Source organism: Mesoplodon densirostris, chromosome 5 (assembly GCF_025265405.1).
Source record: "Mesoplodon densirostris isolate mMesDen1 chromosome 5, mMesDen1 primary haplotype, whole genome shotgun sequence".
NCBI classification, from domain to species: domain Eukaryota; kingdom Metazoa; phylum Chordata; class Mammalia; order Artiodactyla; family Ziphiidae; genus Mesoplodon; species Mesoplodon densirostris.
Window position 1 is genome coordinate 94,537,228 of NC_082665.1, and position 25,464 is coordinate 94,562,691.

Here is a 25,464-nt window from a genome sequence, read left to right on the forward strand (position 1 = left end):
TATGAAGAAAATGAAAAGACAAACCACAGAATAAGAGAAAATACTTGCAAATGATATATCTGACAAGGAACTTCTATATAGAATATGTAAAGAGTTCTTATAACTTAGTAACAAAATGACAAACCAATAAAAAAATGGGCACAGGATCTGAGTAGACATTTCTCCAAAGTAATGCAAATGGCCAAAGAGCATGTGAAAATATTCTTTACATCATTAGCCATCAGGACAATGTAAATGAAAACTCCAATGAGATGCTACTTCATACTAACTAGTATGACTATAATAAAAATATCAGATAATAACAAATGTTGGTGAGGATATTGAACCCTCATACATAGTGATGGGAATGTAAAATGGTGCAGCCGCTTTGAAAAACAGTCTGGCAGTTCCCCCAAAAGTGAATGAGTTACCATATGACCCAGCAATTTCACTTCTAGGTATGAACCTAAGAGAAATGAAAACATGTCCACATCAAAACTGCTAGACAAATGTTTATAGCAGCCTTATTAATAATAACTAAAAGATGTATACAGATTCAATGCAATCCCTATCAAACCACCACTGGCATTTTTCACATAACTAGAACAAAAACTTTCACAATTTGTATGGAAACACAAAAGACCCCGAATAGCCAAAGCAATCTTGAGAAAGAAAAACGGAGCTGGAGGAATCAGGCTCCATGACTTCAGACTATACTACAAAGCTACAGTAATCAAGAAAGTATGGTACTGGCACAAAAACAGAAAGATAGATCAATGGAACAGGATAGAAAGCCCAGAGATAAACCCACGGACATATGGTCACCTTATCTTTGATAAAGGAGGCAGGAATGTACAGTGGAGAAAGGACAGTCTCTTCAATAAGTGGTGCTGGGAAAACTGGACAGGGACATGTAAAAGTATGAGATTAGATCACTCCCTAACACCATACACAAAAATAAACTCAAAATGGATTAAAGACCTAAATGTAAGGCCAGACACTATAAAAGTCTTAGAGGAAAACATAGGCAGAACACTCTATGACATAAATCACAGCAAGATCCTTTTTGACCCACCTCCTAGAGAAATGGAAATAAAGACAAAAATAAACACATGGGACCTAATGAAACTTAAAAGCTTTTTCACAGCAAAGGAAACCATAAACAAGACCAAAAGACAACCCTCAGAATGGGAGAAAATATTTTCAAATGAAGCAACTGACAAAGGATTAATCTCCAAAATTTATAAGCAGCTCATGCAGCTCAATAACAAAAAAACAAACAACCTAATCCAAAAATGGGCAGAAGACCTAAATAGACATTTCTCCACAGAAGATATACAGACTGCCAACAAACACATGAATGGATGCTCAACATCTTTACTCATTAGAGAAATGCAAATCAAAACTACAATGAGATATCATCTCACACCAGTCAGAATGGCCATCATCAAAAAATCTAGAAACAATAAATGCTGGAGAGGGTGTGGAAAAAAGGGAACACTCTTGCACTGCTGGTGGGAATGTGAATTGGTACAGCCACTATGGAGAACGGTATGGAGGTTCCTTAAAAAACTACAAATAGAACTACCATATGACCCAGCAATCCCACTACTGGGCATATACCCTGAGAAAACCATAATTCAAAAAGAGACATGTACCAAAATGTTCATAGCAGCCCTATTTACAATAGCCCAGAGATGGAAACAACCTAAGTGTCCATCATCAGATGAATGGTTAAAGAAGATGTGGCACATATATACAATGGAATATTACTCAGCCATAAAAAGAAATGAAATTGAGCTATTTGTAATGAGGTGGTTGGACCCTGAGTCTGTCATACAGAGTGAAGTAAGTCAGAAAGAGAAAGACAAATACTGTATGCTGACACATATATATGCAATTTAAGAAAAAAAAATGTCATGAAGAACATAGGGGTAAGACAGGAATAAAGACACAGACCTACTAGAGAATGGACTTGAGGATATGGGGAGGGGGAAGGATAAGCTGTGACAAAGCAAAAGAGCGGCATGGACATATATACACTACCAAACGTAAGGTAGATAGATAGTGGGAAGCAGCCGTATAGCACAGGGAGATCAGCTCGGTGCTTTGTGACCGCCTGGAGGGGTGGGAAAGGGAGGGTGGGAGGGAGACGCAAAAGAGAGGGGATATGGGAACATATGTATATGTATAACTGATTAAATTTGTTATAAAGCAGAAATATATATATATATATATACACAACTTGTTAATCAAGTATACTTCAATAAAAAATAAATTTGAAAAAAAAAAGATGTAAACAACCCAAATGTCCATCAACTGATGAATGGATGAACAAAATTTGGTATTTCTATCCAACGGAATATTATTCAGCCATAAAAATGAATTAAGTTCTGATACATGCTACAACATAATGAACCTTGAAAACACTATGCTAAAAAGAGTCAGTTATAAAAATTGCATATTATATGATTCCCTTTATATGAAATATCCAGAAAAGGCACATCTATCGATATAGAAAATAGACTAGTGGTGCCTATGAGTGAGGTGGGGGGGGGCATGTTTGAGAGGTGATAGCTGAAAGATACAGGTTTTTGTTTGAGGTGATGGATGTATTCTAAAACTGACCACGGTGATATGCCCTAATTTATTTTTTAACATCTTTATTGGAGTATAATTGCTTTACAACGGTGTGTTAGTTTCTGCTTTATAACAAAGTGAATCAGCTGTACATATACATATATCCCCATATCTCCTCCTTCTTGTGTCTCCCTCCCACCCTCCCTATCCCATCTTTCTAGGTGGTCACAAAGCACCGAGCTGATCTCCCTGTGCTATGCGGCTGCTTCCCACTAGCTATATTTCATCAGTCTCTACCTGTCATCAATCAATCCTTTAGTCATTCCCACTCAAACAACCTAGATGAGATTTTTCATGTGTTTTTTTACTGTTAACTAAGGTGATCTCATTGTCCAGCTGGGTAGCTCTTCTAACACCCTGACCTCTCAGTATCTTGACCTCTATTCCAATGCTTGTGAAATTCATGTTCACTCCACCTTAGTCACCCCTACTATGACTCATAGATATGGTATGAGTGATTTTCAGTTTTTTAAACTAAAAAGAAAAAAAAAAGGGTCAAGAATCAAACCGATCATTAAGATTTTTGGAAATGGAATGGAGAAGGTCAGGAAGGTCAATGAAGCATTTTACCCTGGGCTGTAGTTAATGTTATTAGTAGCCTGATAGCGTGGGAGGGTGAGAGGAAGCACAGAACAGGTATGGGCTGCTTCAGCTGGCTCATTCCCTGAAACTTGTGGGGATGTGGGGCTTAACTCAGTCAGCTCTAAACACCTTGGGTGGGGGAGAGAGTCTGTTCCTTTCTCTCTACCCATTATTTAGACCTTATCCAGGTCACTTAATCTCTCAGTTCTCTGCTCCATAAAATGTGAACAAATAACAGCTACTCTGATCTGCCATGAGCAACTATTCTAAGATCCTACTTTGAAATGTTTGAAGCTCTTTGGAGAAGGGTGGACCTTTTAGTGGTCTTATATGGCCCTCTTGAAGGCTTACCTGGTCAGTAACTGGCATGCTCTGATGAAAAAAGGCCCTGAAGTGGTGAATGAAACAGCAACATAGTCAATGGAGACAATACACCCCATATCATCTGAGGGTCAAATTTTTTCCTGGCCCTGACTCCTTGCTATCAAGTACAAGAGATACATTTATTGGAAAAAATTTAGGTTACTTGAGTCTGGTGCATGCTCTCTGGAATTTCCAAGCCCAAAGCACTCATCCTGAAGTAATCCTGAATCTATTTCTGGTCCTAAGTACATGTTTTATATTTATACAGCCCTTTACAATTTTCAGGGCACTTTCACTGATTGACTTATGTATTCTTTACTACAAGTCCTACCTTCAACAGTAAAATTGGAAGCTTGGCCTATGATGGATGTTCAATTGTTATTATCTGTCTTTTATTCCTCTAAATTTCTATCCCTAACTGTACAAATCTCCAGAGAGATGAAGCAAGGCAAAAAAATATTGACTGGTCTTGCTTGATGTTTACTGGTTTGGGTGCCACTGGGGAAGGGGATAAATTGGTGGTCCCTTGGCTTGTGTCTGTCTCAGGTTAGACACAGGTTGAGCACCCACCTGGGATTTTTGCAAGCACAGGAAGCTAATGTACATCTTCTAAGTAGCAGAGTTATCACACAAATAATCTCCACCAGAGACAGGTGTCCCATAGGAGGCTGTTAATGGTCCATAACATGCTTATCATAGCATAGAAATGAAGGGCCAAAAATTACAATAAATTGAAGTAGTTTGCTTCTGTGCTGAGGCTCTCAATCATGGTAACCATATAAACTCAGATACAGTTCAATAATTTATTTCTCTGGTCTATGTGGTGGGAAAACTCTCAAGGCTGAGGGACTTTGTTTTCCCCTCAGACTCTCAATGCTCATCTGTATTGCACTTTGGATGGTAATAGTTGCATTTGTGCTGAACAGTATTTTTTCTTCAATAAATAAAATATGGTGGGATAAATTTCTCTCTTTCTTTCTATTTTTGCTAATGAAACATGAACATTTGGTTCCCTGTTGTATTGCTATTATCCATGATCCATAATCTTTTATTTCATGTGTATCCATGTCTTCATGTGTGAAAAACTCGAGGTTCACAGACTAGCAGAAACAGAAAGAATATTTAACATTTAAACATTTCATGCAGTATAATGTCAGAGTTGTTATAATGGCCATTTTCTGTTTTCAACAAACATTGCATTTGTTGTAGCTTTCTCTGACCTATAAAAGCATCAGAGAGGATGCTTCTCCCTCCTATACCTCTTTTGACTTCTAAAAAGGGTTAGATATGTTCCTAATATACATGTTATTTGCAAATACATTAAAAAAATTATATCAGGTGAAACAGATTCTACTACTTACAGCAATAGAAAGAAGAGTTGAGGTTGGCTTAAGTGAACAAAACAAAACCATGGCTTATTTGAGATTCAGGATCCTGAATATGATGGGCTTCTTTTTCGGGTGTTGTAAGTCTATTATGATTTTCCTTTTTTAAAAAAAATTATTTAATTATTTGTGGCTGTATTGGGTCTTCGTTTCTGTGCAAGGGCTTTCTCTAGTTGCGGCAAGTGGGGGCCACTCTTCATCGCGGTGCGCGGGCCTCTCACTATCACTGCCTCTCTTGTTGCGGAGCACAGGCTCCAGATGTGCAGGCTCAGTAATTGTGGCTCACGGGCCTAGTTGCTCTGCGGCATGTGGGACCTTCCCAGACCAGGGCTCGAACCCGTGTCTCCTGCATTGGCAGGCAGATTCTCAACCACTGCGCCACCAGGGAAGCCCCCTATGATTTTCCTTTTTATGAATGGCATTTGACAACCATTTGACAATTCTTATAATAGAACCCAGTGTGAATATGACAAAAGTCTTTGGGATTCTTGCAAGTGCAGGAAAGTAATGTACATCTTCTAGGTAGCAGAGTTATCACACAAATAATCAACTCATGAAAAAGACCAGAGCAAAACCAAATATCTACCTGGGAGAACAAGAAGTCTGAAAAAAAAGTATAACGGCCAATGTCTGTGGTAGGGAGCTTCCATGATGACCCCAATGATCCTGCCTCCCGGTATTTGTGCTGTGTATATAGATGGTCCCTGACGTATTTATGATGGTTTGACTTGAAATATTTTGACTTTACGATGGTGTGAAGGGATAAGCATTCTGTAGAAACCGTACTTCGAATTTCAAATTCTGATCTTTTCCCAGGCTAGGAATATGCAGTATGATACTCTCTGGTGATGCTGGGTAGTGGTGGCATGCCCATAGTTCCCAGTCCGCCCTGTGAGCACGAGGGTAAACAACTGGTACAATTATAACCATTGTGTACCCATACAACCATACAAAAGTTTTTCACTTTTGGTACAGTATTCAATAAATTACATGAGATATTCAACACTTTATTATAAAATGCTCTGTGTTAGTTGATTTTGCCCAACTACAGGCTAATGTAAGTGTTCTGAGCACATTTAAGGAAAGCTAGGCTAAGCTATGATGTTTGGTAGGTTAGATGTATTAAATACATTTTTAATTTAACAATATTTTCATCTTACAATGGGTTTATTGGGGCATAACCCCATTGTAAGTCGAAAAGATCTGTAGTCTTCATCCACACGGAATAGGGCTGACTGGTGTAATCAATAGGATAGTGGTGTAATGATAGTTTGTGACTTCCAAGGCGAGGTCATAAAAGACGTTTTCGGGACTTCCCTGGTGGCGCAATGGTTAAGAGTCCGCCTGCCAATGCAGGGCACATGGGTTCGAGCCCTGGTCCAGGAAGATCCCACTTGCCACAGAGCTACTAAGCCCATACACCACAACTACTGAGCCTGTGCTCTAGAGCCCGGGAGCCACAACTACTGAAGCCCGTGTGCCACAACTACTGAAGCTCACACACCTAGAGCCCGTGCTCCATAACAAGAGAAGCCACCACAATAAGAAGCCCACGTACCACAACAAAGAGTGGCCCCCACTCACTGCAACTAGAGAAAGCCCACGCACAGCAACGAAGACACAACGCAGCCAAAAATAAATCAGTAAATTTATATATATATAAAAAAGGACATATGTTTTCTGCTTTGCTTTCTCTTGGATCACTCACTCTGGGAGAAGCCAGCTGCCATATTGTGAGACCACTCAAGCAGCCCTATGTTATGAGAATTTTCACCACAGCATGTTTCTGGTAGTGGGTAGCTGGAGGTAGCCTGGGTGTCAGTTTGTGGGAAAGTAATGGGTGAAATGTGATGATTGCATAACAGTAAGCTCCATGATTAAATGCAAGAGGTTGGACCTGCATACATCAACGTATGTAGGTATTAAAAATACTGCTTCCCCAGAAATAATATTATTTATGCAAATAAAAATCCCTCAAACAACAATACACATTTTGCAAGAACACATTCAAGTAAAAAGATATACAAAAATACATTAAAATGCAGATCATGGCAAGGAGGAGAAAATGAATGGAATGTGTAGATAAAAATAAATAACAAATGAATTAAACAAGAGAGGGAGTCTTAATGGGCCTTGGGCTGAGGAATGTGATTTACTCAATCTTCTGTACTAGAAGTTGAGAACTAGAATTAAAGAAAAAAAACTACTGGAAAAAAATTCAGACTTTCAAAAGGAAGGGCATGTGAAAAAGAGGAGTAGCATCCAGTGACACCTCAGACCGGTTTCAAAACAAAAAGACATCTGTGCTCCAGGGCTGGGTTGTTCTGGGCATAAAAGCAGGTAATTAACAGGGTGAGGGGAGGATGATTTAAGCTGCCAATCAAGGCCAGTTTTGCCTTCTACCTTAGGGTCCTTGTGTCTTTATCCAGGGAATGGACTGTAAAGTAAAGTTTCTTATGAATGAAGAACGGTTATGAAAAAGAGCCTCAGAAAATAATGCCTTTATTTTAAAAGACTTTAAAAAAATACTGCTCCTGTTTTTGTTGTTTCTCATAAATCACCAAGTGTTTGTGTACTGAGTTATCTGGTGCAATTCTAAACCTACCTGTTGACCTACTGTCTAGAAAGTGAATAGCCAAATATCATGAGAAAAGCTATTTAATTTTGTATTAACCTTTAAATGAGATTTTGACCCGATGTTTAAAGGTTCCATTATCACAGCTTGAACTGTATTTTATATTTTAAAAAAGTGGTTGAGACTTTATTAATACTAAAGAAAAATTTAAAAATCCACTTCTTACCCCACCACTCTAACATAAAAACAGCTCTTAATTCTTTGGGTTCTCATCCATGCTTTATAGATTGGCCTAATGAATCTCACATGTCATGAGCAAAGGAAGATTTTCAAGTCACTTTTCACATAACCTGAACAATACGCTATGCACTGTGACAAGCCCAATATGAAGTATGAAGAAAGAAGGTCCCCGTCTTTAAATTATATGCTTCTAAAGGGAACCCACCTGCACTGTTGGTGGGAATGTAAATTGATACAGCCACTGCGGAGAACTGTATGGAGGTTCCTTAAAAAACTAAAAATAGAACTACCATATGACCCAGCAATCCCACTACTGGGCATATACCGTGAGAAAACCATAATTCAAAAAGATATATGGAGGACTTTCAGGGAAAATGGCGGAAGAGTAAGACGCGGAGATCACCTTCCTCCCCACAGATACACCAGAAATACATCTACACGTGGAACAACTCCTACAGAACACCTGCTGAACGCCGGCAGAAGACCTCAGACCTCCCAAAAGGCAAGAAACTCCCCACGTACCTGGGTAGGGCAAAGCGGAGAGATTCCCGCACAGAGGATCGGTGCCGACCAGCACTCACCAGCCCGAGAGGCTTGTCTGCTCAAACGCCGGGACGGGCGGGGGCTGGGAGCTGAGGCTCGGGCTTCGGTCGGAACGCAGGGTGAGGACTGGGGTTGGCGACGTGAACACAGCCTGAAGGGGGTTAGTGCACCACAGCTAGCCAGGAGGGAGTCCGGAGAAATGTCTGGAGCTGCCGAAGAGGCAAGAGACTTTTTCTTCCCTCTTTGTTTCCTGGTGCGCGAGGAGAGGGGATTAAGAGCGCTGCTTAAAGGAGCTCCAGAGACGGGCGCGACGCACGGCTAAAAGCGCGGACCCCAGAGATGGGCGTGGGACGCTGGGGCTGCTGCTGCCGCCACCAAGAGGCCAGTGTGCGAGCGCAGGTCACTGTCCACGCCCCCCTTCCGGGGAGCCTGTGCAGCCCGCCACTGCCGGGGTCCGGGAATCCAGGGACGGCGTCCCCGGGAGAACGCACGGCGCGCCTCAGGCTGGTGCAACGTCAGGCTGGCCTCTGCCGCCGCAGGCTCGCCCCGCCTCCGTACCCCTCCCTCCCCCACGCCTGAGTGAGCCGGAGTCCCTTAAGCGGCTGCTCCTTTAACGCCGTCCTGTCTGAGCGAAGAACAGACGCCCTCCGGCAACCTACACGCAGAGGTGGGGCCAAATTCAAAGCTGAGACCCGGGAACTGTGAAAACAAAGAAGAGAAAGGGAAATCTCTCCCAGCAGCCTCAGAAGCAGCGGATTAAAGCTCCACAATCAACTTGATGTACCCTGCATCTGTGGAATACATGAATAGACAACGAATCATCCCAAATTGAGGAGGTGGACTTTGAGAGCAAGATTTATGATTTTTTCCCCTTTTCCTCTCTTTTTTTTTTTTTTTTTTTTTTTTTTTTCCTTTTTGCGGTATGCGGGCCTCTCACTGTTGTGGCCTCTCCCATTGCGGAGCACAGGCTCCGGACGCGCAGGCCCAGCGGCCATGGCTCACGGGCCCAGCCGCTCCGCGGCATGTGGGATCCTCCCAGACCGGGGCACGAACCCGCATCCCCTGCATCGGCAGGCGGACTCTTAACCACTGCGCCACCAGGGAGGCCCCCCTTTTCCTCTCTTTGTGAGTGTGTATGTGTATGGTTCTGTGTGAGATTTTGTCTGTATAGCTTTGCTTCCACCATTTGTCCCAGGGTTCTATCCGTCTGTTTTTTGTTTGTTTTTTCTTAATAATTATTTTTTATTTTAATAACTTTATTATATTTTATCATACTTTAGTTTATTTTATCTTCTTTCTTTCTTTTTGTCCTTCCTTCCCTCTTTCCTTCCCTCCTTCCTCCCTCCATCCCTCTTTTCTTTCTTTCTTTCTCTCTACTTCTACTAATTCTTTCTTTCTACTTTTTCTCCCTTTTATTCTGAGCCGTGTGGATGAAAGGCTCTTGATGCTGCACCCAGGAGTCAGTGCTGTGCCTCTGAGGTGGGAGAGCCAACTTCAGGACACTGGTCCACAAGAGATCTCCCAGCTCCACATAATATCAAACGGCAAAAATCTCCCAGAGATCTCCATCTCAACACCAGCACCCAGCTTCACTCAACAACCAGTAAGCTACAGTGTTGGACACCCTATGCCAAACAACTAGCAAGACAGGAACACAACCCCACCCATTAGCAGAGAGGCTGCCTAAAATCATAATAAGTCCACAGACACCCCAAAACCCACCACCAGACGTGGACCAGCCCACCAGAAAGACAAGATCCAGCCTCATCCACCAGAACACAGGCACTAGTCCCCTCCACCAGGAAGCCTACACAACCCACTGAACCAAACTTAGCCACTGGGGACAGACACTAAAAACAATGGGAACTACGAACCTGCAGCCTGCAAAAAGGAGACCCCAAACACAGTAAGATAAGCAAAGTGAGAAGACAGAAAAACACACAGCAGGTGAAGGAGCAAGATAAAAACCCACCAGACCTAACAAATGAAGAGGAAATAGGCAGTCTACCTGAAAAAGAATTCAGAATAATGATAGTAAAGATATCCAAAATCTTGGAAATAGAATAGAGAAAATGCAAGAAACATTTAACAAGGACCTAGAAGAACTAAAGAGGAAACAAGCAATGATGAACAACACAATAAATGAAATTAAAAATACTCTAGATGGGATCAATAGCAGAATAACTGAGGCAGAAGAACAGATAAGTGACCTGGAAGATAAAATAGTGGAAATAACTACTGCAGAGCAGAATAAAGAAAAAAGAATGAAAAGAACAGAGGACAGTCTCAGAGACCTCTGGGACAACATTAAATGCACCAACATTCGAATTATAGGGGTCCCAGAAGAAGAAAAGAAAAAGAAAGGGACTGAGAAAATATTTGAAGAGATTATAGTTGAAAACTTCCCTAATATGGGAAAGGAAATAGTTAATCAAGTCCAGGAATCACAGAGAGTCCCATACAGAATAAATCCAAGGAGAAATACGCCAAGACACATGTTAATCAAACTGTCAAAAACTAAATACAAAGAAAACATATTAAAAGCAGCAAGGCAGGGCCTCCCTGGTGGCGCAAGTGGTTGAGAGTCCGCCTGCCGATGCAGGGGATACGGGTTCGTGCCCCGGTCTGGGAGGATCCCATATGCCGCGGAGCGGCTGGGCCCGTGAGCCATGGCCACTGAGCCTGCGCGTCCGGAGCCTGCGCGTCCGGAGCCTGTGCTCCGCAACGGGGGGGGCCACAACAGTGAGAGGCCCGCATACCGCAAAAAAAAAAAAAAAAAAAAAAAAAAAAAGCAGCAAGGCAAAAACAACAAATAACACACAAGGGAATCCCCATCAGGATAACAGCTGATCTTTCAGCAGAAACTCTGCAAGCCAGAAGGGACTGGCAGGACATATTTAAAGTGATGAAGGAGAAAAACCTGCAACCAAGATTACTCTACCCAGCAAGGGTCTCATTCATATTTGATGGAGAAATTAAAACCTTTACAGACAAGCAAAAGCTGAGAGAGTTCAGCACCACTAAACCAGCTTTACAACAAATGCTAAAGGAACTTTTCTAGGCAAGAAACACAAGAGAAGGAAAAGACCTACAATAACGAACCCAAAACAATTAAGAAAATGGGAATAGGAACATACATATCGATAATTACCTTAAATGTAAATGGACTAAATGCTCCCACCAAAAGACACAGATTGGCTGAATGGATACAAAAACAAGACCCATATATATGCTGTCTACAAGAGACCCACTTCAAACCTAGAGACACATACAGACTGAAAGTAAGGGGATGGAAAAAGATATTCCATGCAAATGGAAACCAAAAGAAAGCTGGAATAGCAATTCTCATATCAGACAAAATAGACTTTAAAATAAAGACTACTAGAAGAGACAAAGAAGGACACTACATAATGATCAAGGGATCGATCCAAGAAGAAGATATAAAAATTGTAAATATTTATGCACCCAACATAGGAGCACCTCAATACATAAGACAAATACTAACAGCCATAAAAGGGGAAATCGACAGTAACACATTCATAGTAGAGGACCTTAACACCCCACTTTCACCAATGGACAGATCGTCCAAAATGAAAATAAATAAGGAAACACAAGCTTTAAATGATACATTAAATAAGATGGACTTAATTGATATTTATAGGACATTCCATCCAGAAACAACAGAACACACATTCTTCTCAAGTGCTCATGGAACATTCTCCAGGAGAGATCATATCTTGGGTCACAAATCAAGCCTTGGTAAATTTAAGAAAATTGAAATTGTATCAAGTATCTTTTCCAACCACAACGCTATGAGACTAGATATCAATTACAGGAAAAGATCTGTAAAAAATAAAAACACATGGAGGCTAAACAATACACTACTTAATAACGAAGTGATCACTGAAGAAATCAAAGAGGAAATCAAAAAATACCTAGAAACAAATGACAATGGAGACATGATGACCCAAAACCTAGGGGATTCAGCAAAAGCACTTCTAAGAGGGAAGTTTATAGCAATACAATCCCACCTTAAGAAACAGGAAACATCTCAAATAAACAACCTGACCTTGCACCTAAAGCAATTAGAGAAAGAAGAACAAAAAAACACAAAAGTTAGCAGAAGGAAAGAAATCATAAAAATCAGATCAGAAATAAATGAAAAAGAAATGAAGGAAACGATAGCAAAGATCAATAAAACTAAAAGCTGGTTCTTTGAGAAGATAAACAAAATTGATAAACCATTAGCCAGACTCATCAAGAAAAAAAGGGAGAAGACTCAAATCAATAGAATTAGAAATGAAAAAGGAGAAGTAACAACGGACACTGCAGAAATACAAAAGATCATGAGAGATTACTACAAGCAACTCTATGCCAATAAAATGCACAACCTGGAAGAAATGGACAAATTCTTAGAAATGCACAACCTGCCAAATCTGAATCAGGAAGAAATAGAAAATATGAACAGACCAATCACAAGCACTGAAATTGAAACTGTGATTAAAAATCTTCCACAAACAAAAGCCCAGGACCAGATGGCTTCACAGGAGAATTCTATCAAACATTTAGAGAAGAGCTAACACCTATCCTTCTCAAACTCTTCTAAAATATAGCAGAGGGAGGAACACTCCCAAACTCATTCTACAAGGCCACCATCACCTTGATACCAAAGCAAGACAAGGATGTCATAAAGAAAGAAAACTACAGGCCAATATCACTGATGAACCTAGATGCAAAAATCCTCAACAAAATACTAGCAAACAGAATCCAACAGCACATGAAAAGGATCATACACCATGATCAAGTGGGGTTTATTCCAGGAATGCAAGGATTCTTCAATATACGCAAATCTATCAACGTGATACACCATATTAACAAATTGAAGGAGAAAAACCATATGATCATCTCAATAGATGCAGAGAAAGCTTTCGACAAAATTCAACACCCATTTATGATAAAAACCCTGCAGAAAGTAGGCATAGAGGGAACTTTCCTCAACATAATAAAGGCCATATATGACAAACCCACAGCCAACATCATCCTCAATGGTGAAAAACTGAAAGCATTTCCACTAAGATCAGGAACAGGACAAAGTTGCCCACTCTCACCACTCTTATTCCACATAGTTTTGGAAGTTTTAGCCACAGCAATCAGAGAAGAAAAGGAAATAAAAGGAATCCAAATTGGAAAAGAAGTAAAGCTGTCACTGTTCGCAGATGACATGATACTATACATAGAGAATCCTAAAGATGCTACCAGAAAACTACTAGAGCTAATCAATGAATTTGGTAAAGTAGCAGGATACAAAATTAATGCACAGAAATCTCTGGCATTCCTATACACTAATGATGAATAATCTGAAAGTGAAATCAAGAAAACACTCCCATTTACCATTGCAACAAAGAGAAGAAAATATCTAGGAATAAACCTACCTAAAGAGACAAAAGACCTGTATCCAGAAAATTATAAGACACTGACGAAAGAAATTAAAGATGATACAAATAGATGGAGAGATATACCATGTTCCTGGATTGGAAGAATCAACATTGTGAAAATGACTCTACTACCCAAAGCAATCTACAGATTCAATGCAATCCCTATCAAACTACCACTGGCATTTTTCACAGAACTAGAACAAAAACTTTCACAATTTGTATGGAAACACAAAAGACCCCGAATAGCCAAAGCAATCTTGAGAACGAAAAACGGAGCTGGAGGAATCAGGCTCCCTGACTTCAGACTATACTACAAAGCTACATTAATCAAGACAGTATGGTACTGGCATAGAAACAGGAAGATAGATGAATGAAACAGGATAGAAAGCCCAGAGATAAACCCACTCACATATGGTCACCTTATCTTTGATAAAGGAGGCGAGAATGTACAGTGGAGAAAGGACAGCCTCTTCAATAAGTGGTGCTGGGAAAACTGGACAGGGACATGTAAAAGTATGAGATTAGATCACTCCCTAACACCACACACAAAAATAAGCTCAAAATGGATTAAAGACCTAAATATAAGGCCAGACACTATAAAAGTCTTAGAGGAAAACATAGGCAGAACACTCTATGACATAAATCACAGCAAGATCCTTTTTGACCCACCTCCTAGAGAAATGGAAATAAAGACAAAAATAAACACATGGGACCTAATGAAACTTAAAAGCTTTTTCACAGCAAAGGAAACCATAAACAAGACCAAAAGACAACCCTCAGAATGGGAGAAAATATTTGCAAATGAAGCAACTGACAAAGGATTAACCTCCAAAATTTATAAGCAGCTCTATAACAAAAAAACAAACAACCCAATCCCAAAATGGGCAGAAGATCTAAATAGACGTTTTTCCAAAGAAGATGTACAGACTGCCAACAAACACATGAAAGAATGCTCAACATCATTAATCATTAGAGAAATGCAAATCGAAACTACAATGAGATATCATCTCACACCAGTCAGAATGGCCATCATCAAAAATCTAGAAACAATAAATGCTGGAGAGGGTGTGGAGGAAAGGGAACTCTCTTGCACTGTTGGTGGGAATGTGAATGGGTACAGCCACTATGGAGAACAGTATGGAGGTTCCTTAAAAAACTACAAATAGAACTACCATATCACCATGCAATCCCTCTACTGAGCATATACCCTGAGAAAACCATAATTCAAAAAGAGTCATGTACCAAAATGTTAATTGCAGCTTTATTTACAATCGCCCAGAGATGGAAACAACCTAAGTGTCCATCGACAGATGAATGGATAAAGAAGACGTGGCACATATATACAATGGAATATTTCTCAGCCATAAAAAGAAACGAAATTGAGCTATTTGTAATGAGGTGGACAGACCTAGAGTTTGTCATACAGAGTGAAGTAAGTCTGAAAGAGAAAGACAAATACCGTATGCTAATACATATATATGGAATTTAAGGGGGAAAAAATGTCATGAAGAACCTAGGGGTAAAACAGGAATAAAGACACAGACCTACTTGAGAATGGACTTGAGGATATGGGGAGGGGGAAGGGTAAGCTGTGACAAAGCGAGAGAGAGGCATGGACTTATATGCACTACTAAAAGTAAGGTAGATAGCTAGTTGGAAGCAGCCACATAGCACAGGGAGATCAGATTGGTGCTTTGTGACTGCCTGGAGGGGTGGGATAGGGAGGGTGGGAGGGAGACTCAGGAGGGAAGGGATATGGGAACAGATGTATATGTATAACTGATTCACTTTGTTATAAAACAGAAACTAATACACCATTGTGAAGCAATTATACTCCAATAAAGTTGTAAAAAAAAAAAAGATACATGTACCACAATGTTCACTGCAGCACTATTTACAATAGCCAGGAGATGGAAGCAACCTAAGTGTCCATTGACAGATGAATGGATAAAGAAGATGTGGCACATATGTACAGTGGAATATTACTCAGTCATAAAAAGGAACGAAACTGAGTTATTTGTAGTGAGGTGGATGGACCTAGAATCTGTCATACAGGGTGAAGTAAGTCAAAAAGAGAAAAACAAATACCATATGCTAATGCATATATATGGAATTTTAAAAAGCGGTACTGATGAACCTAGTGGCAGGACAGGAATAAAGATACAGACGTAGAGAACAGACTTGAGGGCATAGGGGGAAGGGGAAGCTGGGATGAAGTGAGAGAGTGGCATGGACATATATAAACCAGCAAATGTAAAATAGATAGCTAGTGGGAAGCAGCTGCATAGCACAGGGAGATCAGCTCAGAGCTTTGTGACCACCTAGAGGGGTGGGAAAGGGAGGGTGGGAGGGAGACGCAGGAGGGTGGGGATATGGGGATATATGTGTATGTAGAGCTGATTCACTTTGTTGTACAGCAGAAACTAACACAACATTGTAAAGCATTTATACTCCAATAAAAATGTAAAAAAAAAAAAAAGAAAAAGCAAATTATATGCTTCTAGAATAAGAATTACTACATCGTGAAAAAGAAAAATCACAGGCCCATTCTAGGGGGTGTTGTTGATGCCCCATTACACAGGCTGTCCACCCACCTCTGAGCTCAACTGTAGATGCAGAGGGCAGTTCCCCAAGCTGCAGCTTTGCCCCTGATGGGCTTCTGTCTCTCCACCGGCTCTCTTGGACCCACAGCAGCTTGCTGAGTCCTTGGGTAAGGAAGTTCCAGAAGTGCCGGGGAATTGACTCCCCCAGGGCCAATATTTAACCAACGAGAAATGGAAATTTGTGGATAAAGATCTTATTGCTGAAAAGAAGAGTGGCAAATTGGGAGTGATTCAGCTGGATAGTTAAGGAGGGGTGGGTCCATAAAGAGCCTTATAAAACCTTATGAGGACTTCACCCTGAAAACAAAAGCTCTTAAAGGGATTTAAGCTAGAAGAGACATGATCAGATCTGCAGTTTAAAATTATCTCTAATTGTAGTGAATGGATTTGGGAGGGACCAGACCTGACTGTGAGACTAGTTAATCCACATGAGGTGATGGTGAACAAGGTCAAGTAGGAAGTAGCATTAGGAGGAGAAATAAGTGACAGGACCTGGGAGATGTTTAGTTGTGGAACTAGCAGACTTGGTGGCTGATTGGAAGTGGGGGAGGTGAGAGAAAGGGAGGAATCGAGGATGATGATTATTTCTCCAATTTGGATAATATTTGGTGGATAGTGGGGCTGTTCTCTAATATGAGGAACAACAGAAGGAGCATTGGGGGAGCATTTGAGAGTGCTGGTGATGGCTGCCATTTTGGACAGGATGTATTGTTGACTTTGAGGTGCATGTGGGAAAAGCAAGTAGAGATATCTATTGCTCAGACATCTAATGTGTCTGGAGCTTAGGAGAGAGACCTGGGCTGCAGGTGAGCACACAGATGGCAGTGAAGCCATGGGAGTCGATGGGATCACCTGAGCATTGAGTAGAATGAGAAGAACAAGTCAGATCTTGAAGAAGTGAAATGGAGAGCCCACCAACGATTCTATAAACGTAAGCAGCCACCTGGAAGACAAAGAAAGCTTTAGAGATGCCTAGTTGAGATAAAGGCTGAGGATGTCCTTGTTAAAAAAGCCAGTGGGGGGCTTCCCTTGTGGCGCAGTGGTTGAGAGTCCGCCTGCCAATGCAGGGGACCCGGGTTCGTGCCCCAGTCCGGGAAGATCCCACATGACGCGGAGCGGCTAGGCCCGTGAGCCATGGCCGCTGAGCCTGCGCGTCCGGAGCCTGTGCTCTGCAACGGGAGAGGCCACAACAGTGAGAGGCCCGTGTACCACAAAAAAAAAAAAAAAAAAAGCCAGTGGGGTACAAAAATAGGCAAAACTAATCTCTGTTTCAAGAACTGGGGAAAGTGATTGCCTTTCAGGGAATAGGTAGTGACTGGTGGAGGAGGGGGCAAAAGGGGACTTCTGTCTCCTTCTCTTTCTGGGTGCTGCTGAGATGCGTGCATGAAGTTTGTGAGAAGACTGGGGGCAGCAGGGGACGCTGGGGCTCTGACATCTGCTCCAAAGGCACAGGTTACTGTCTCGAGCTCAAACCTACAGTGCGCTGGCTGTAAAAACCCCATGCGCAGAACGAGGAATCTTTTCAAGTAGAGGGACACGGCCAATTGCACACTTATAATTGTTTAATTAATGAATATTTACATTAAAAAAAGCAGTTAAGGGACTTGGCATCAAAAGCATTGACTGTGAGGCAGAGAATGGATACACGTATCATTTCCAAGGCTTCACAGAAGGAAAATCCAGGGAGACTGTTTCTTGAGTTCACAATTGTCATTCTGAATACAAATCGTTAGGCCTATCTGTCCTAATTTAACACTTTAGTTACAAACATTATCAACCACGCTTCCATATGAGTGCTCAGCTGGGAGAAGATTGCTTTAGTTGACAAAAACTCTTTCAGAACAAAAACACATGTGATTTTTCATTCTTGAAAGGACTTGACCTTGTTAGAATAAATCTATTGTAGAATGCTGGGCTCTGGGATATGGAGAGTTGAAAACCTTGCTTATGGAAGAGATGAGAACTCACCCAAATCTGTTTGGTTGAGGTACCCTAATTGGACATTCTTTGCTCTCTCTAGAGGAAGGATCAGTAAACGTTTCTTAAGGACGGCAAGTATTCTCAGATGTGCAGCTCATTTGGTCATGAGGCATGTAAACAAATGGACATGGCTACATTCAAATAAAACTTTATTTACAAAAACAGGAGGCCCAGCCTTAGTTTGCCAAAGCCTGCCATAAGGGTGAGGCTAGGGCCTGAGCTCTGTCCAGAATATCTGAATATTCTGAATGGATGGATGTTCACCAGCAAGTATCTGGTTTTTGCATCAGAGACACGTGCTCCAACTGCAATACTGTGATACGAATTTTTAGAATGGTTGAGGAGAATATCAGTACCTTTGACTCAGACAATTTTATGTGAAGAATCCAAGTGGAATATACATTAGGAGAGCATGATGTTGCATTTCCTAGTGCTGAGCAGAACTAGGACAACATTCACTTAAGTGCATTTATCTAGAATAAAGCAAACAATCATAGCTGCTAGAGAATAGGAAAGAGTAATTAAGTCTGTAGTTTGGTTGGATTGAAATCCCAGTCTCTGATTTTAAAACTTAAAAGTTTAAAATGATTAGTGTGATAAATTTCCATTTATCTTACTTTGATTACTTTTTGTTTTTAAGTTAAAATTTAATACTGGTATAAAGGAAAAAAGAAAATAACCTATAATAAATTAAGCCAAAGAATTTTTGTTTCCTTTAACGAATCCTTCCAATCTGCAGTGAAAGCCAATAATATATCACATGTGAATTAAATGCCACTAGGAATCATATTATGGCATCTGCCTCCCCCTAAACATAATGCGAATCCATTGATTCCTCACCTGCAACTTTTTGATAGATGGCGATGAATTCCTTTTCCAGTGAATTTCTAGATTCAAGAATTTCTCAAGGCCTAGGCCTGGTAAAACCCATTTTAAACCTCCAAGTTGCCAGTAGTGATTGACTTCAGAGGATCTTCCAAGGAAATAAAATTGTATTCCTAAGCACACTGAAAATCCTTTAGTGTTTGCTCACTTTTCATACATGGGAGAATTGAGAGGGATGAGAAGACATGAAGGGCCCTCTTTAGCCCCTCTCCAGAGGGTGAAAGGCATCTGAAAATGCTCAAGTGCCACATCAGATCAGAGATGTTAAAAAGAACCATTACCTCTGTTAAAAAGTGATAATATTTTGTCAATCACTTAAAAGTGTGAGTTAAACTGAAGATTTATTTTAGATGCCTAATGTTGTTTTTTCCCAGAAAGCTTTTTCTTGTCCTCTAAAATGGTTTCCATAATACGGAAGGGCTCTGGTTGGGGAAAGAGGTTGAAGGAATAAGGAATGAGGAGGGGCAGAAAGACGTGCAGGATCTACACGATGTATATAAAATCTGTTCTGCCCGTCGTCTTGTATCTGCAAAAAGACTTCCTGGCTTACTGCCTTCGTCTGGAAGACTGTTAATTCACGACATGTTACAATTTCCCAAGTTATTACATAAGAGATTAACTGCTTCTGGTTTTGACTACCTAGAGACAAAACTTTCTTCCAAACATGCTATTAAAATAAAACCAATGTTTTGCTTTACAATATGTCACTCAATTATCTAATGACCAGCTCTCTGTGATGCATTACAGCTGAGAATGAAGCCCATCCCACTGGAGGGTGAGTCCCTGAGTGGACACGTGCTCCAAAGCAAATGCCTGAACCCAACCTGCTGTGTTTAGTAGCCTCCAACCACTAAGCTTGGTCAATCTGAATAGCTTTAATAGGTCATGACCACTTTCTACCCTTCACTTCTTATAATCATAGAATTTTTCCTTCTAGAAAGCAAAAAATTATTACAGAGATTATCAGAGTGTCAGGTACAGCACTTATAGGCATTTCAAAAGATTATAGTCAATTAAAAATGTTGAACAGATTCGTAATAGCTTTTCAAGACTGAATCACTTGCATTTTAATGTTTATATCAGACATTGTGATGCTAAAGATAAATTATCTGAACTTCTATTAGGTAGTAATGGTGTCAGAGCATGATGGGTAATTAGGCCATATGGTATATCCTGTGTCCACGGCCCATGCAATTTTTGCAGAATGCTGCATTACGTAAACTGCTACTGCAAAGCAGGCAATTATGGCACTGAATTTTCCATAAAATCCACCCAAATAAATCTCGCAGTCCCTCTCTTTGCAGATGAGCATCTTGCCTTTAAGAGGATGCAGTAGAAAAGAAACTTGCTAACAGTTTCTTTAGCAACAGCAGGAAGATTTCTTGTCTGAGAGTCCATAAGTTTTTCATTTCATTAGCTCTCTCCTCCACCTCCTTTATTTATCCAACAGATACTGAGCACCTCCTATGAGCCAGGCACTGTTTCAGGCTTAGGGGATACACTATGAACAAAACACAGGAAAGTTCCTGCCCCATGGAGCTTACATTCTAGTAGGGGGAGACAGACAAGCACATAAATACATAATAACACGGGGTTCAAAATAGCTTAGAGACATCCTGTCTGAAATCTATTTACTGCATCTCCTCTTTTTGGGGCTGTGATGAGTGAAAGGAGAGGCCAGTAATGGACCAACAATGTCACTGGTCCTAATGGGTAAACTTCAGTGAGTCCTTCAACTAACCTGGTTCTCAGTTTCCTCAGCTATAAAATGAGCAGAGGTTGGATTAAGTGACGTTTTTTTTGAGAAAGGGCCCTTTCAAGAGCCAGTTTGTTGACTGTTCTATATTTTTTTAAAATTTAAAAAGAAAACATGAAAAATCCTTAGGTATTCCACATACACTCAACACTTTAAATGCCAATCTAAACTTCATAAATAGCAAATGTCTTATTTACAACTGCTATAGAATGAAGTCATTTTACTATCTTCAGCCACCATAAAAGCATGTTCATTCCCATTGTTGGTTACATAGTCCCACCTCATTTGTAAAACCCTCCTGGGTGTGACACTGTCTCTCTCCTACTAACCTAGTTCACAGACTTTGTGCTCCTGTTTAATCTTTTCCACTGGACTATCAGTTCTAGGAAAATAGGGATTGGGTCCTTACTCTTTTGGATGAGATTCTGTCCAGGTAATCCATAGAGGTGTAATCATTGCACCTACACCATGTTTTATGGCCTCAGGCCCGTTGGGAACCCACATTAGTTCTTTAGGTTGTAAGAACAGTTCTGCTTAATAAAATTAGAGCTATGGGGGGGCTCCCCTGGTGGCGCAGTGGTTGAGAGTCCGCCTGCCCATGCAGGGGACACGGGTTCGTGCCCCAGTCCGGGAAGATCCCACATGCCGCGGAGCGGCTGGGCCCGTGAGCCATGGCCGCTGGGCCTGTGCGTCCGGAGCCTGTGCTCCGCAACAGGAGAGGCCACAACAGTGAGAGGCCCACGTACCACAAAAAAACAAAAAAACAAAAATTGGAGCTATGGGGTACCAAAGGGTATGTACACTAACATCCAAAAAGGAGAAATGGGTTTCCAGAACAATTCACAGAGTAGGATAATGTGAATTAAAAAATAATCCTAACCTCTTTGGAACCCTGGTGGAATGTTAATGTATATTTAATAACACAAGTGAAGTTGTATGCATCTTGCAAACAATTTTTCTTAAAGAAGGTAACATAGCTGGCGGGCTGAAAGTCAAATAAGGTTAGGCTCATACACATTAACTTGGCATGAGTTATGAAGCCCCTGAGTCTCTTGAAAGACAAGTTGTATTCACTGGTTTGACTTTGACATGTAGAAACTCAAATTTCAATCAATCCAGCAGCTAAGGATGACAGGAAATTTTACAGGACTATAAGAAATCTTCTTTTCTTATCTGGATCAGATTCCCACCAAAAGGTTGAAGATTGCTGAAGGCTGCATGCTGTGTCTTTGAGTTTTTTTTTTTTTTTTTTCTTTTTTCTTTTTGCGGTACGCGGGCCTCTCACTGTTGTGGCCTCTCCCGTTGCGGAGCACAGGCTCCGGATGCGCAGGCCCAGCGGCCATGGCTCACGGGCCCAGCCGCTCCGCGGCATATGGGATCCTCCCAGACCGGGGCACGAACCCGTATCCCCTGCATCGGCAGGCGGACTCTTAACCACTGCGCCACCAGGGAGGCCCTGTGTCTTTGAGTTTTATCGGTTGCTGTGTAATCAAATATCCTACACGTTTTCAAATCTGATAGGGTGGGCCCTATCAAAAGGACACATCTTGTCAATGCCTTTGGAGGCCAAGTGAAATCTCTGCCTTAATAACCGAATTTAATTCCTTTCTGTTGATCTGTGGTGTCAACATACATGCTGTCAATGTTGTCAGAAGTGCCTAACGTGGGCTGCGGTGTAGACTAAGGTCTGTCCTGTCCTTTCAGTCACTGGAAAGGAATAAGGACCACATCCTTGGTTGGGTGCACACAACTACTCCGGGGCCAGAAGGGCAGGGGCAGGAGCAACCCAGGTAACCTTAAATAACCTTGAAGCAGCATCACAACATCTTCTAGCAATAGACAATACCTCAAACAGAGCCTGTATGGACTATGAGATGAAGGCAGGTTCAGCAGACATCAGTTGCATAAGTGAGGGTCAGAGAAAAATAAGGAGGTTCAGACAACTTTTGGCAAAGTAGATCACAGTGACAGGTAAATTCTTGATAGCAAAGAAAATGCAGTTTGGTATCCATCATGGAATTTTAGTATGTGTTTAAGCTGTTGGGTATATGCTACCTAAGAATACAGTCCTTTTTTCACAGGGATAGGCAGGAGGAATTATAAAGCCCTGCTGATTTTCACTGTCCTTATATCCGTATGACTACAGCCCTTCCCAACCAACCCAAAGGGTCCAAGAGTTGGACACAAGAGTGCACTGGGTCCGGCTATGGCTGTTAGGTCTCCAGAAAGTCGCTGTGTGACATGTACTCTTCAGGGTGGAAGTCTGAGTTGTAAACAAGGATGACTCTTAAGTCCAAACCTCGGTGGGCACCATGGCTTCTTTGGTTCCAACAGAAGGCAGTAGGTTTTCTTCAGACAGGAAATAAAAGGGGAATTGTACCAAGAACCCACGGATCTTTTTCAGTTCTTCCTCAGCTCTAATGGGATCTTCCTTTGCTAAGATGGGCTTGCTTATAAAGTCTCTCAGCTGAATTAAATTGTGTACTTCATCATTGGGAAGGCACCGGAACACCTGATTAAATAGGAAACTGAGTGATAGGTTTAAAAGCAAGCATATCCCCTTTACTGAAAATACTCATTCCAACGGACAAAACCTTTGTTTTATGAAACACATATTAATTGGTTTTATGTTACAGCACAGACCTGATTGAAGGGTTGCTTCTTTTATTTGCTACAAAGAGAGTGCTAGATTTGCTTCCATCAAAAAAAAACAACAACAACAACACAGATCCTATATCTGATCTACATAAGTGATTGACCTCAGGATAAAGTCAAGCTAGTGGTAAGGAGTTTCATGGGTGATACCTTACTTTCTGGATAATAATCACCCTTGAATTTCACTGGAGGCTCTGGTCTAAAAGGAAAATTGTGATTATATTTTCTCTAACTTTTTAATTTTGAAAAATGTTTATATCTGTACCTGTACTTAAAGTTATCAATTGTGCATGTATTTTGCTAACTGAAAATAAGTTTCACACAACATAACACTTCACATGTCAATATTTCAGCATGTATTTCTTAAGAATAAGGACATGTGCCTATATAACCACAATATAATTCTCACACCTCAGAAAATCAATTCTATGTTATTTAAGATATGGTCCATATTCAGATTTATCTGATTATTCCCAAAATGTCTTCTATAGCTGTTATTCCTCCCAATCCAGGATCCAAACTAGGCTGTGCCCTGCATTTTAAAAATTACATTTGAAAAGGCTCCATGCACACAAGCTATTTGATCATGGTCTTGAGGCCTCAGTATGAAATAAGGCTATGTAGATAGTTGTCATGTTTCATTAGAAATGATGAATTTTCTGTGCTGAGGGGACTCTGGAAGTCAGAAGAAGAATGCACTCTCACCCAGTTTGTAATAGATGGTCAGTGGAACTCGGCTTGAATATTTTCTATGATGGAATGCTGGCTACTTCATGATGTAACCTGTTTCAGTGTCGGGTGACTCAACTCTTGTACACTCTTTATCATCATCAATGGACGGAACTTACCAGAAGATGCATTTAGCCTCCCTAACAAAGGAAGTTGGTTTTAAAACACCTTTCCAAAATTAGAGCTGTCCAAATGAGGAAGTTTCTCATTATTAATAAGCTTCATCATTAGGATGGACACCATTTACTACATGTACTATGTGCTAAATACATTTAATAGACTGTTCTTTATCCTCACAACCACCTAGTGAATGTTCCTCCCAATTTATAGGAGAGGAAAGAAAGGAAGGCTCAGAACATCAAATTACTACACACATAGTTCTATCACCAGCAACTGTGTGAGCTGGGCTGAACCCAAGTCTGACTCATTTTTTGATCCCATCTGCCTCTTTTCTCTTTGTCACTAGACATGTATAAAGGCTGGGTAACCACCTGCTAAGGATGCTTATGATGGGATTCTGGAATCTGAGACCAGAATGCCACTAAAGTCTCTTCTAAACAATAATCTATGGCTCTTTTTGACTCTGTTTTTTTAATGTCTACCAAGAATTATTTTATTACAACTTGGAGGTGTATTGGTTTTTTACACTCATTAAGAATACTCTGTACAATAATATGCAGAAATAATTATGTGCTTTTGTGTCATGATTCAATTAAAAAAGGAGCAGGATATGTGAACCTCACCTTATCATAAATTGTAGCATTTCGAGCTGCCGTTGAAACCCACACCTCCTTGAAGAATTTGTCACTCACTGGATCCTGAATGTCTTCACTAGGGCCAGAAAGATAGCCGAGGACGACCCTGAAATACAAGTGTCCTCCAAAATGAGTAACTGAGACAAAGCAGTTTGCTGCAGGCACTGTTTCTAATGGTACAGCAATTCAGACACTCAACCACAGAAGTACTCGTTTTTTAAGGAAGTCAAAGGAAGCCATTAAGACTAAGTGTGTGTCTGTGTGTCTATATATTAAAAAGGCAAGTTGCAAAACAAAACAAAACAAAACAGAAAAATCTAAGTTGTTATGATGTTTGAAAGTTTTAACTGTTGGACAGA

The 25,464-nt window shown here is 40.8% G+C and overlaps 1 protein-coding gene across 3 annotated transcripts in view; it reads right to left on the reverse strand.

Moving 5' to 3' along the window:
* Positions 1 to 22,426: 22,426 nt before the first annotated feature.
* PLD1 (phospholipase D1) overlaps positions 22,427 to 25,464 on the reverse strand; it is a 201,175-nt gene continuing 198,137 nt past the window's right edge. For all 3 annotated transcript variants that reach the window (XM_060099136.1, XM_060099134.1, XM_060099135.1), the window contains 2 exons: positions 25,094 to 25,211; positions 22,427 to 23,478 (listed from right to left, as the gene is read on the reverse strand). In XM_060099136.1, coding sequence (XP_059955119.1) covers positions 23,254 to 23,478; positions 25,094 to 25,211 — 343 coding nt within the window. In that variant the 3' untranslated portion in view covers positions 22,427 to 23,253. The remainder of the gene's footprint in view (positions 23,479 to 25,093; positions 25,212 to 25,464) is intronic.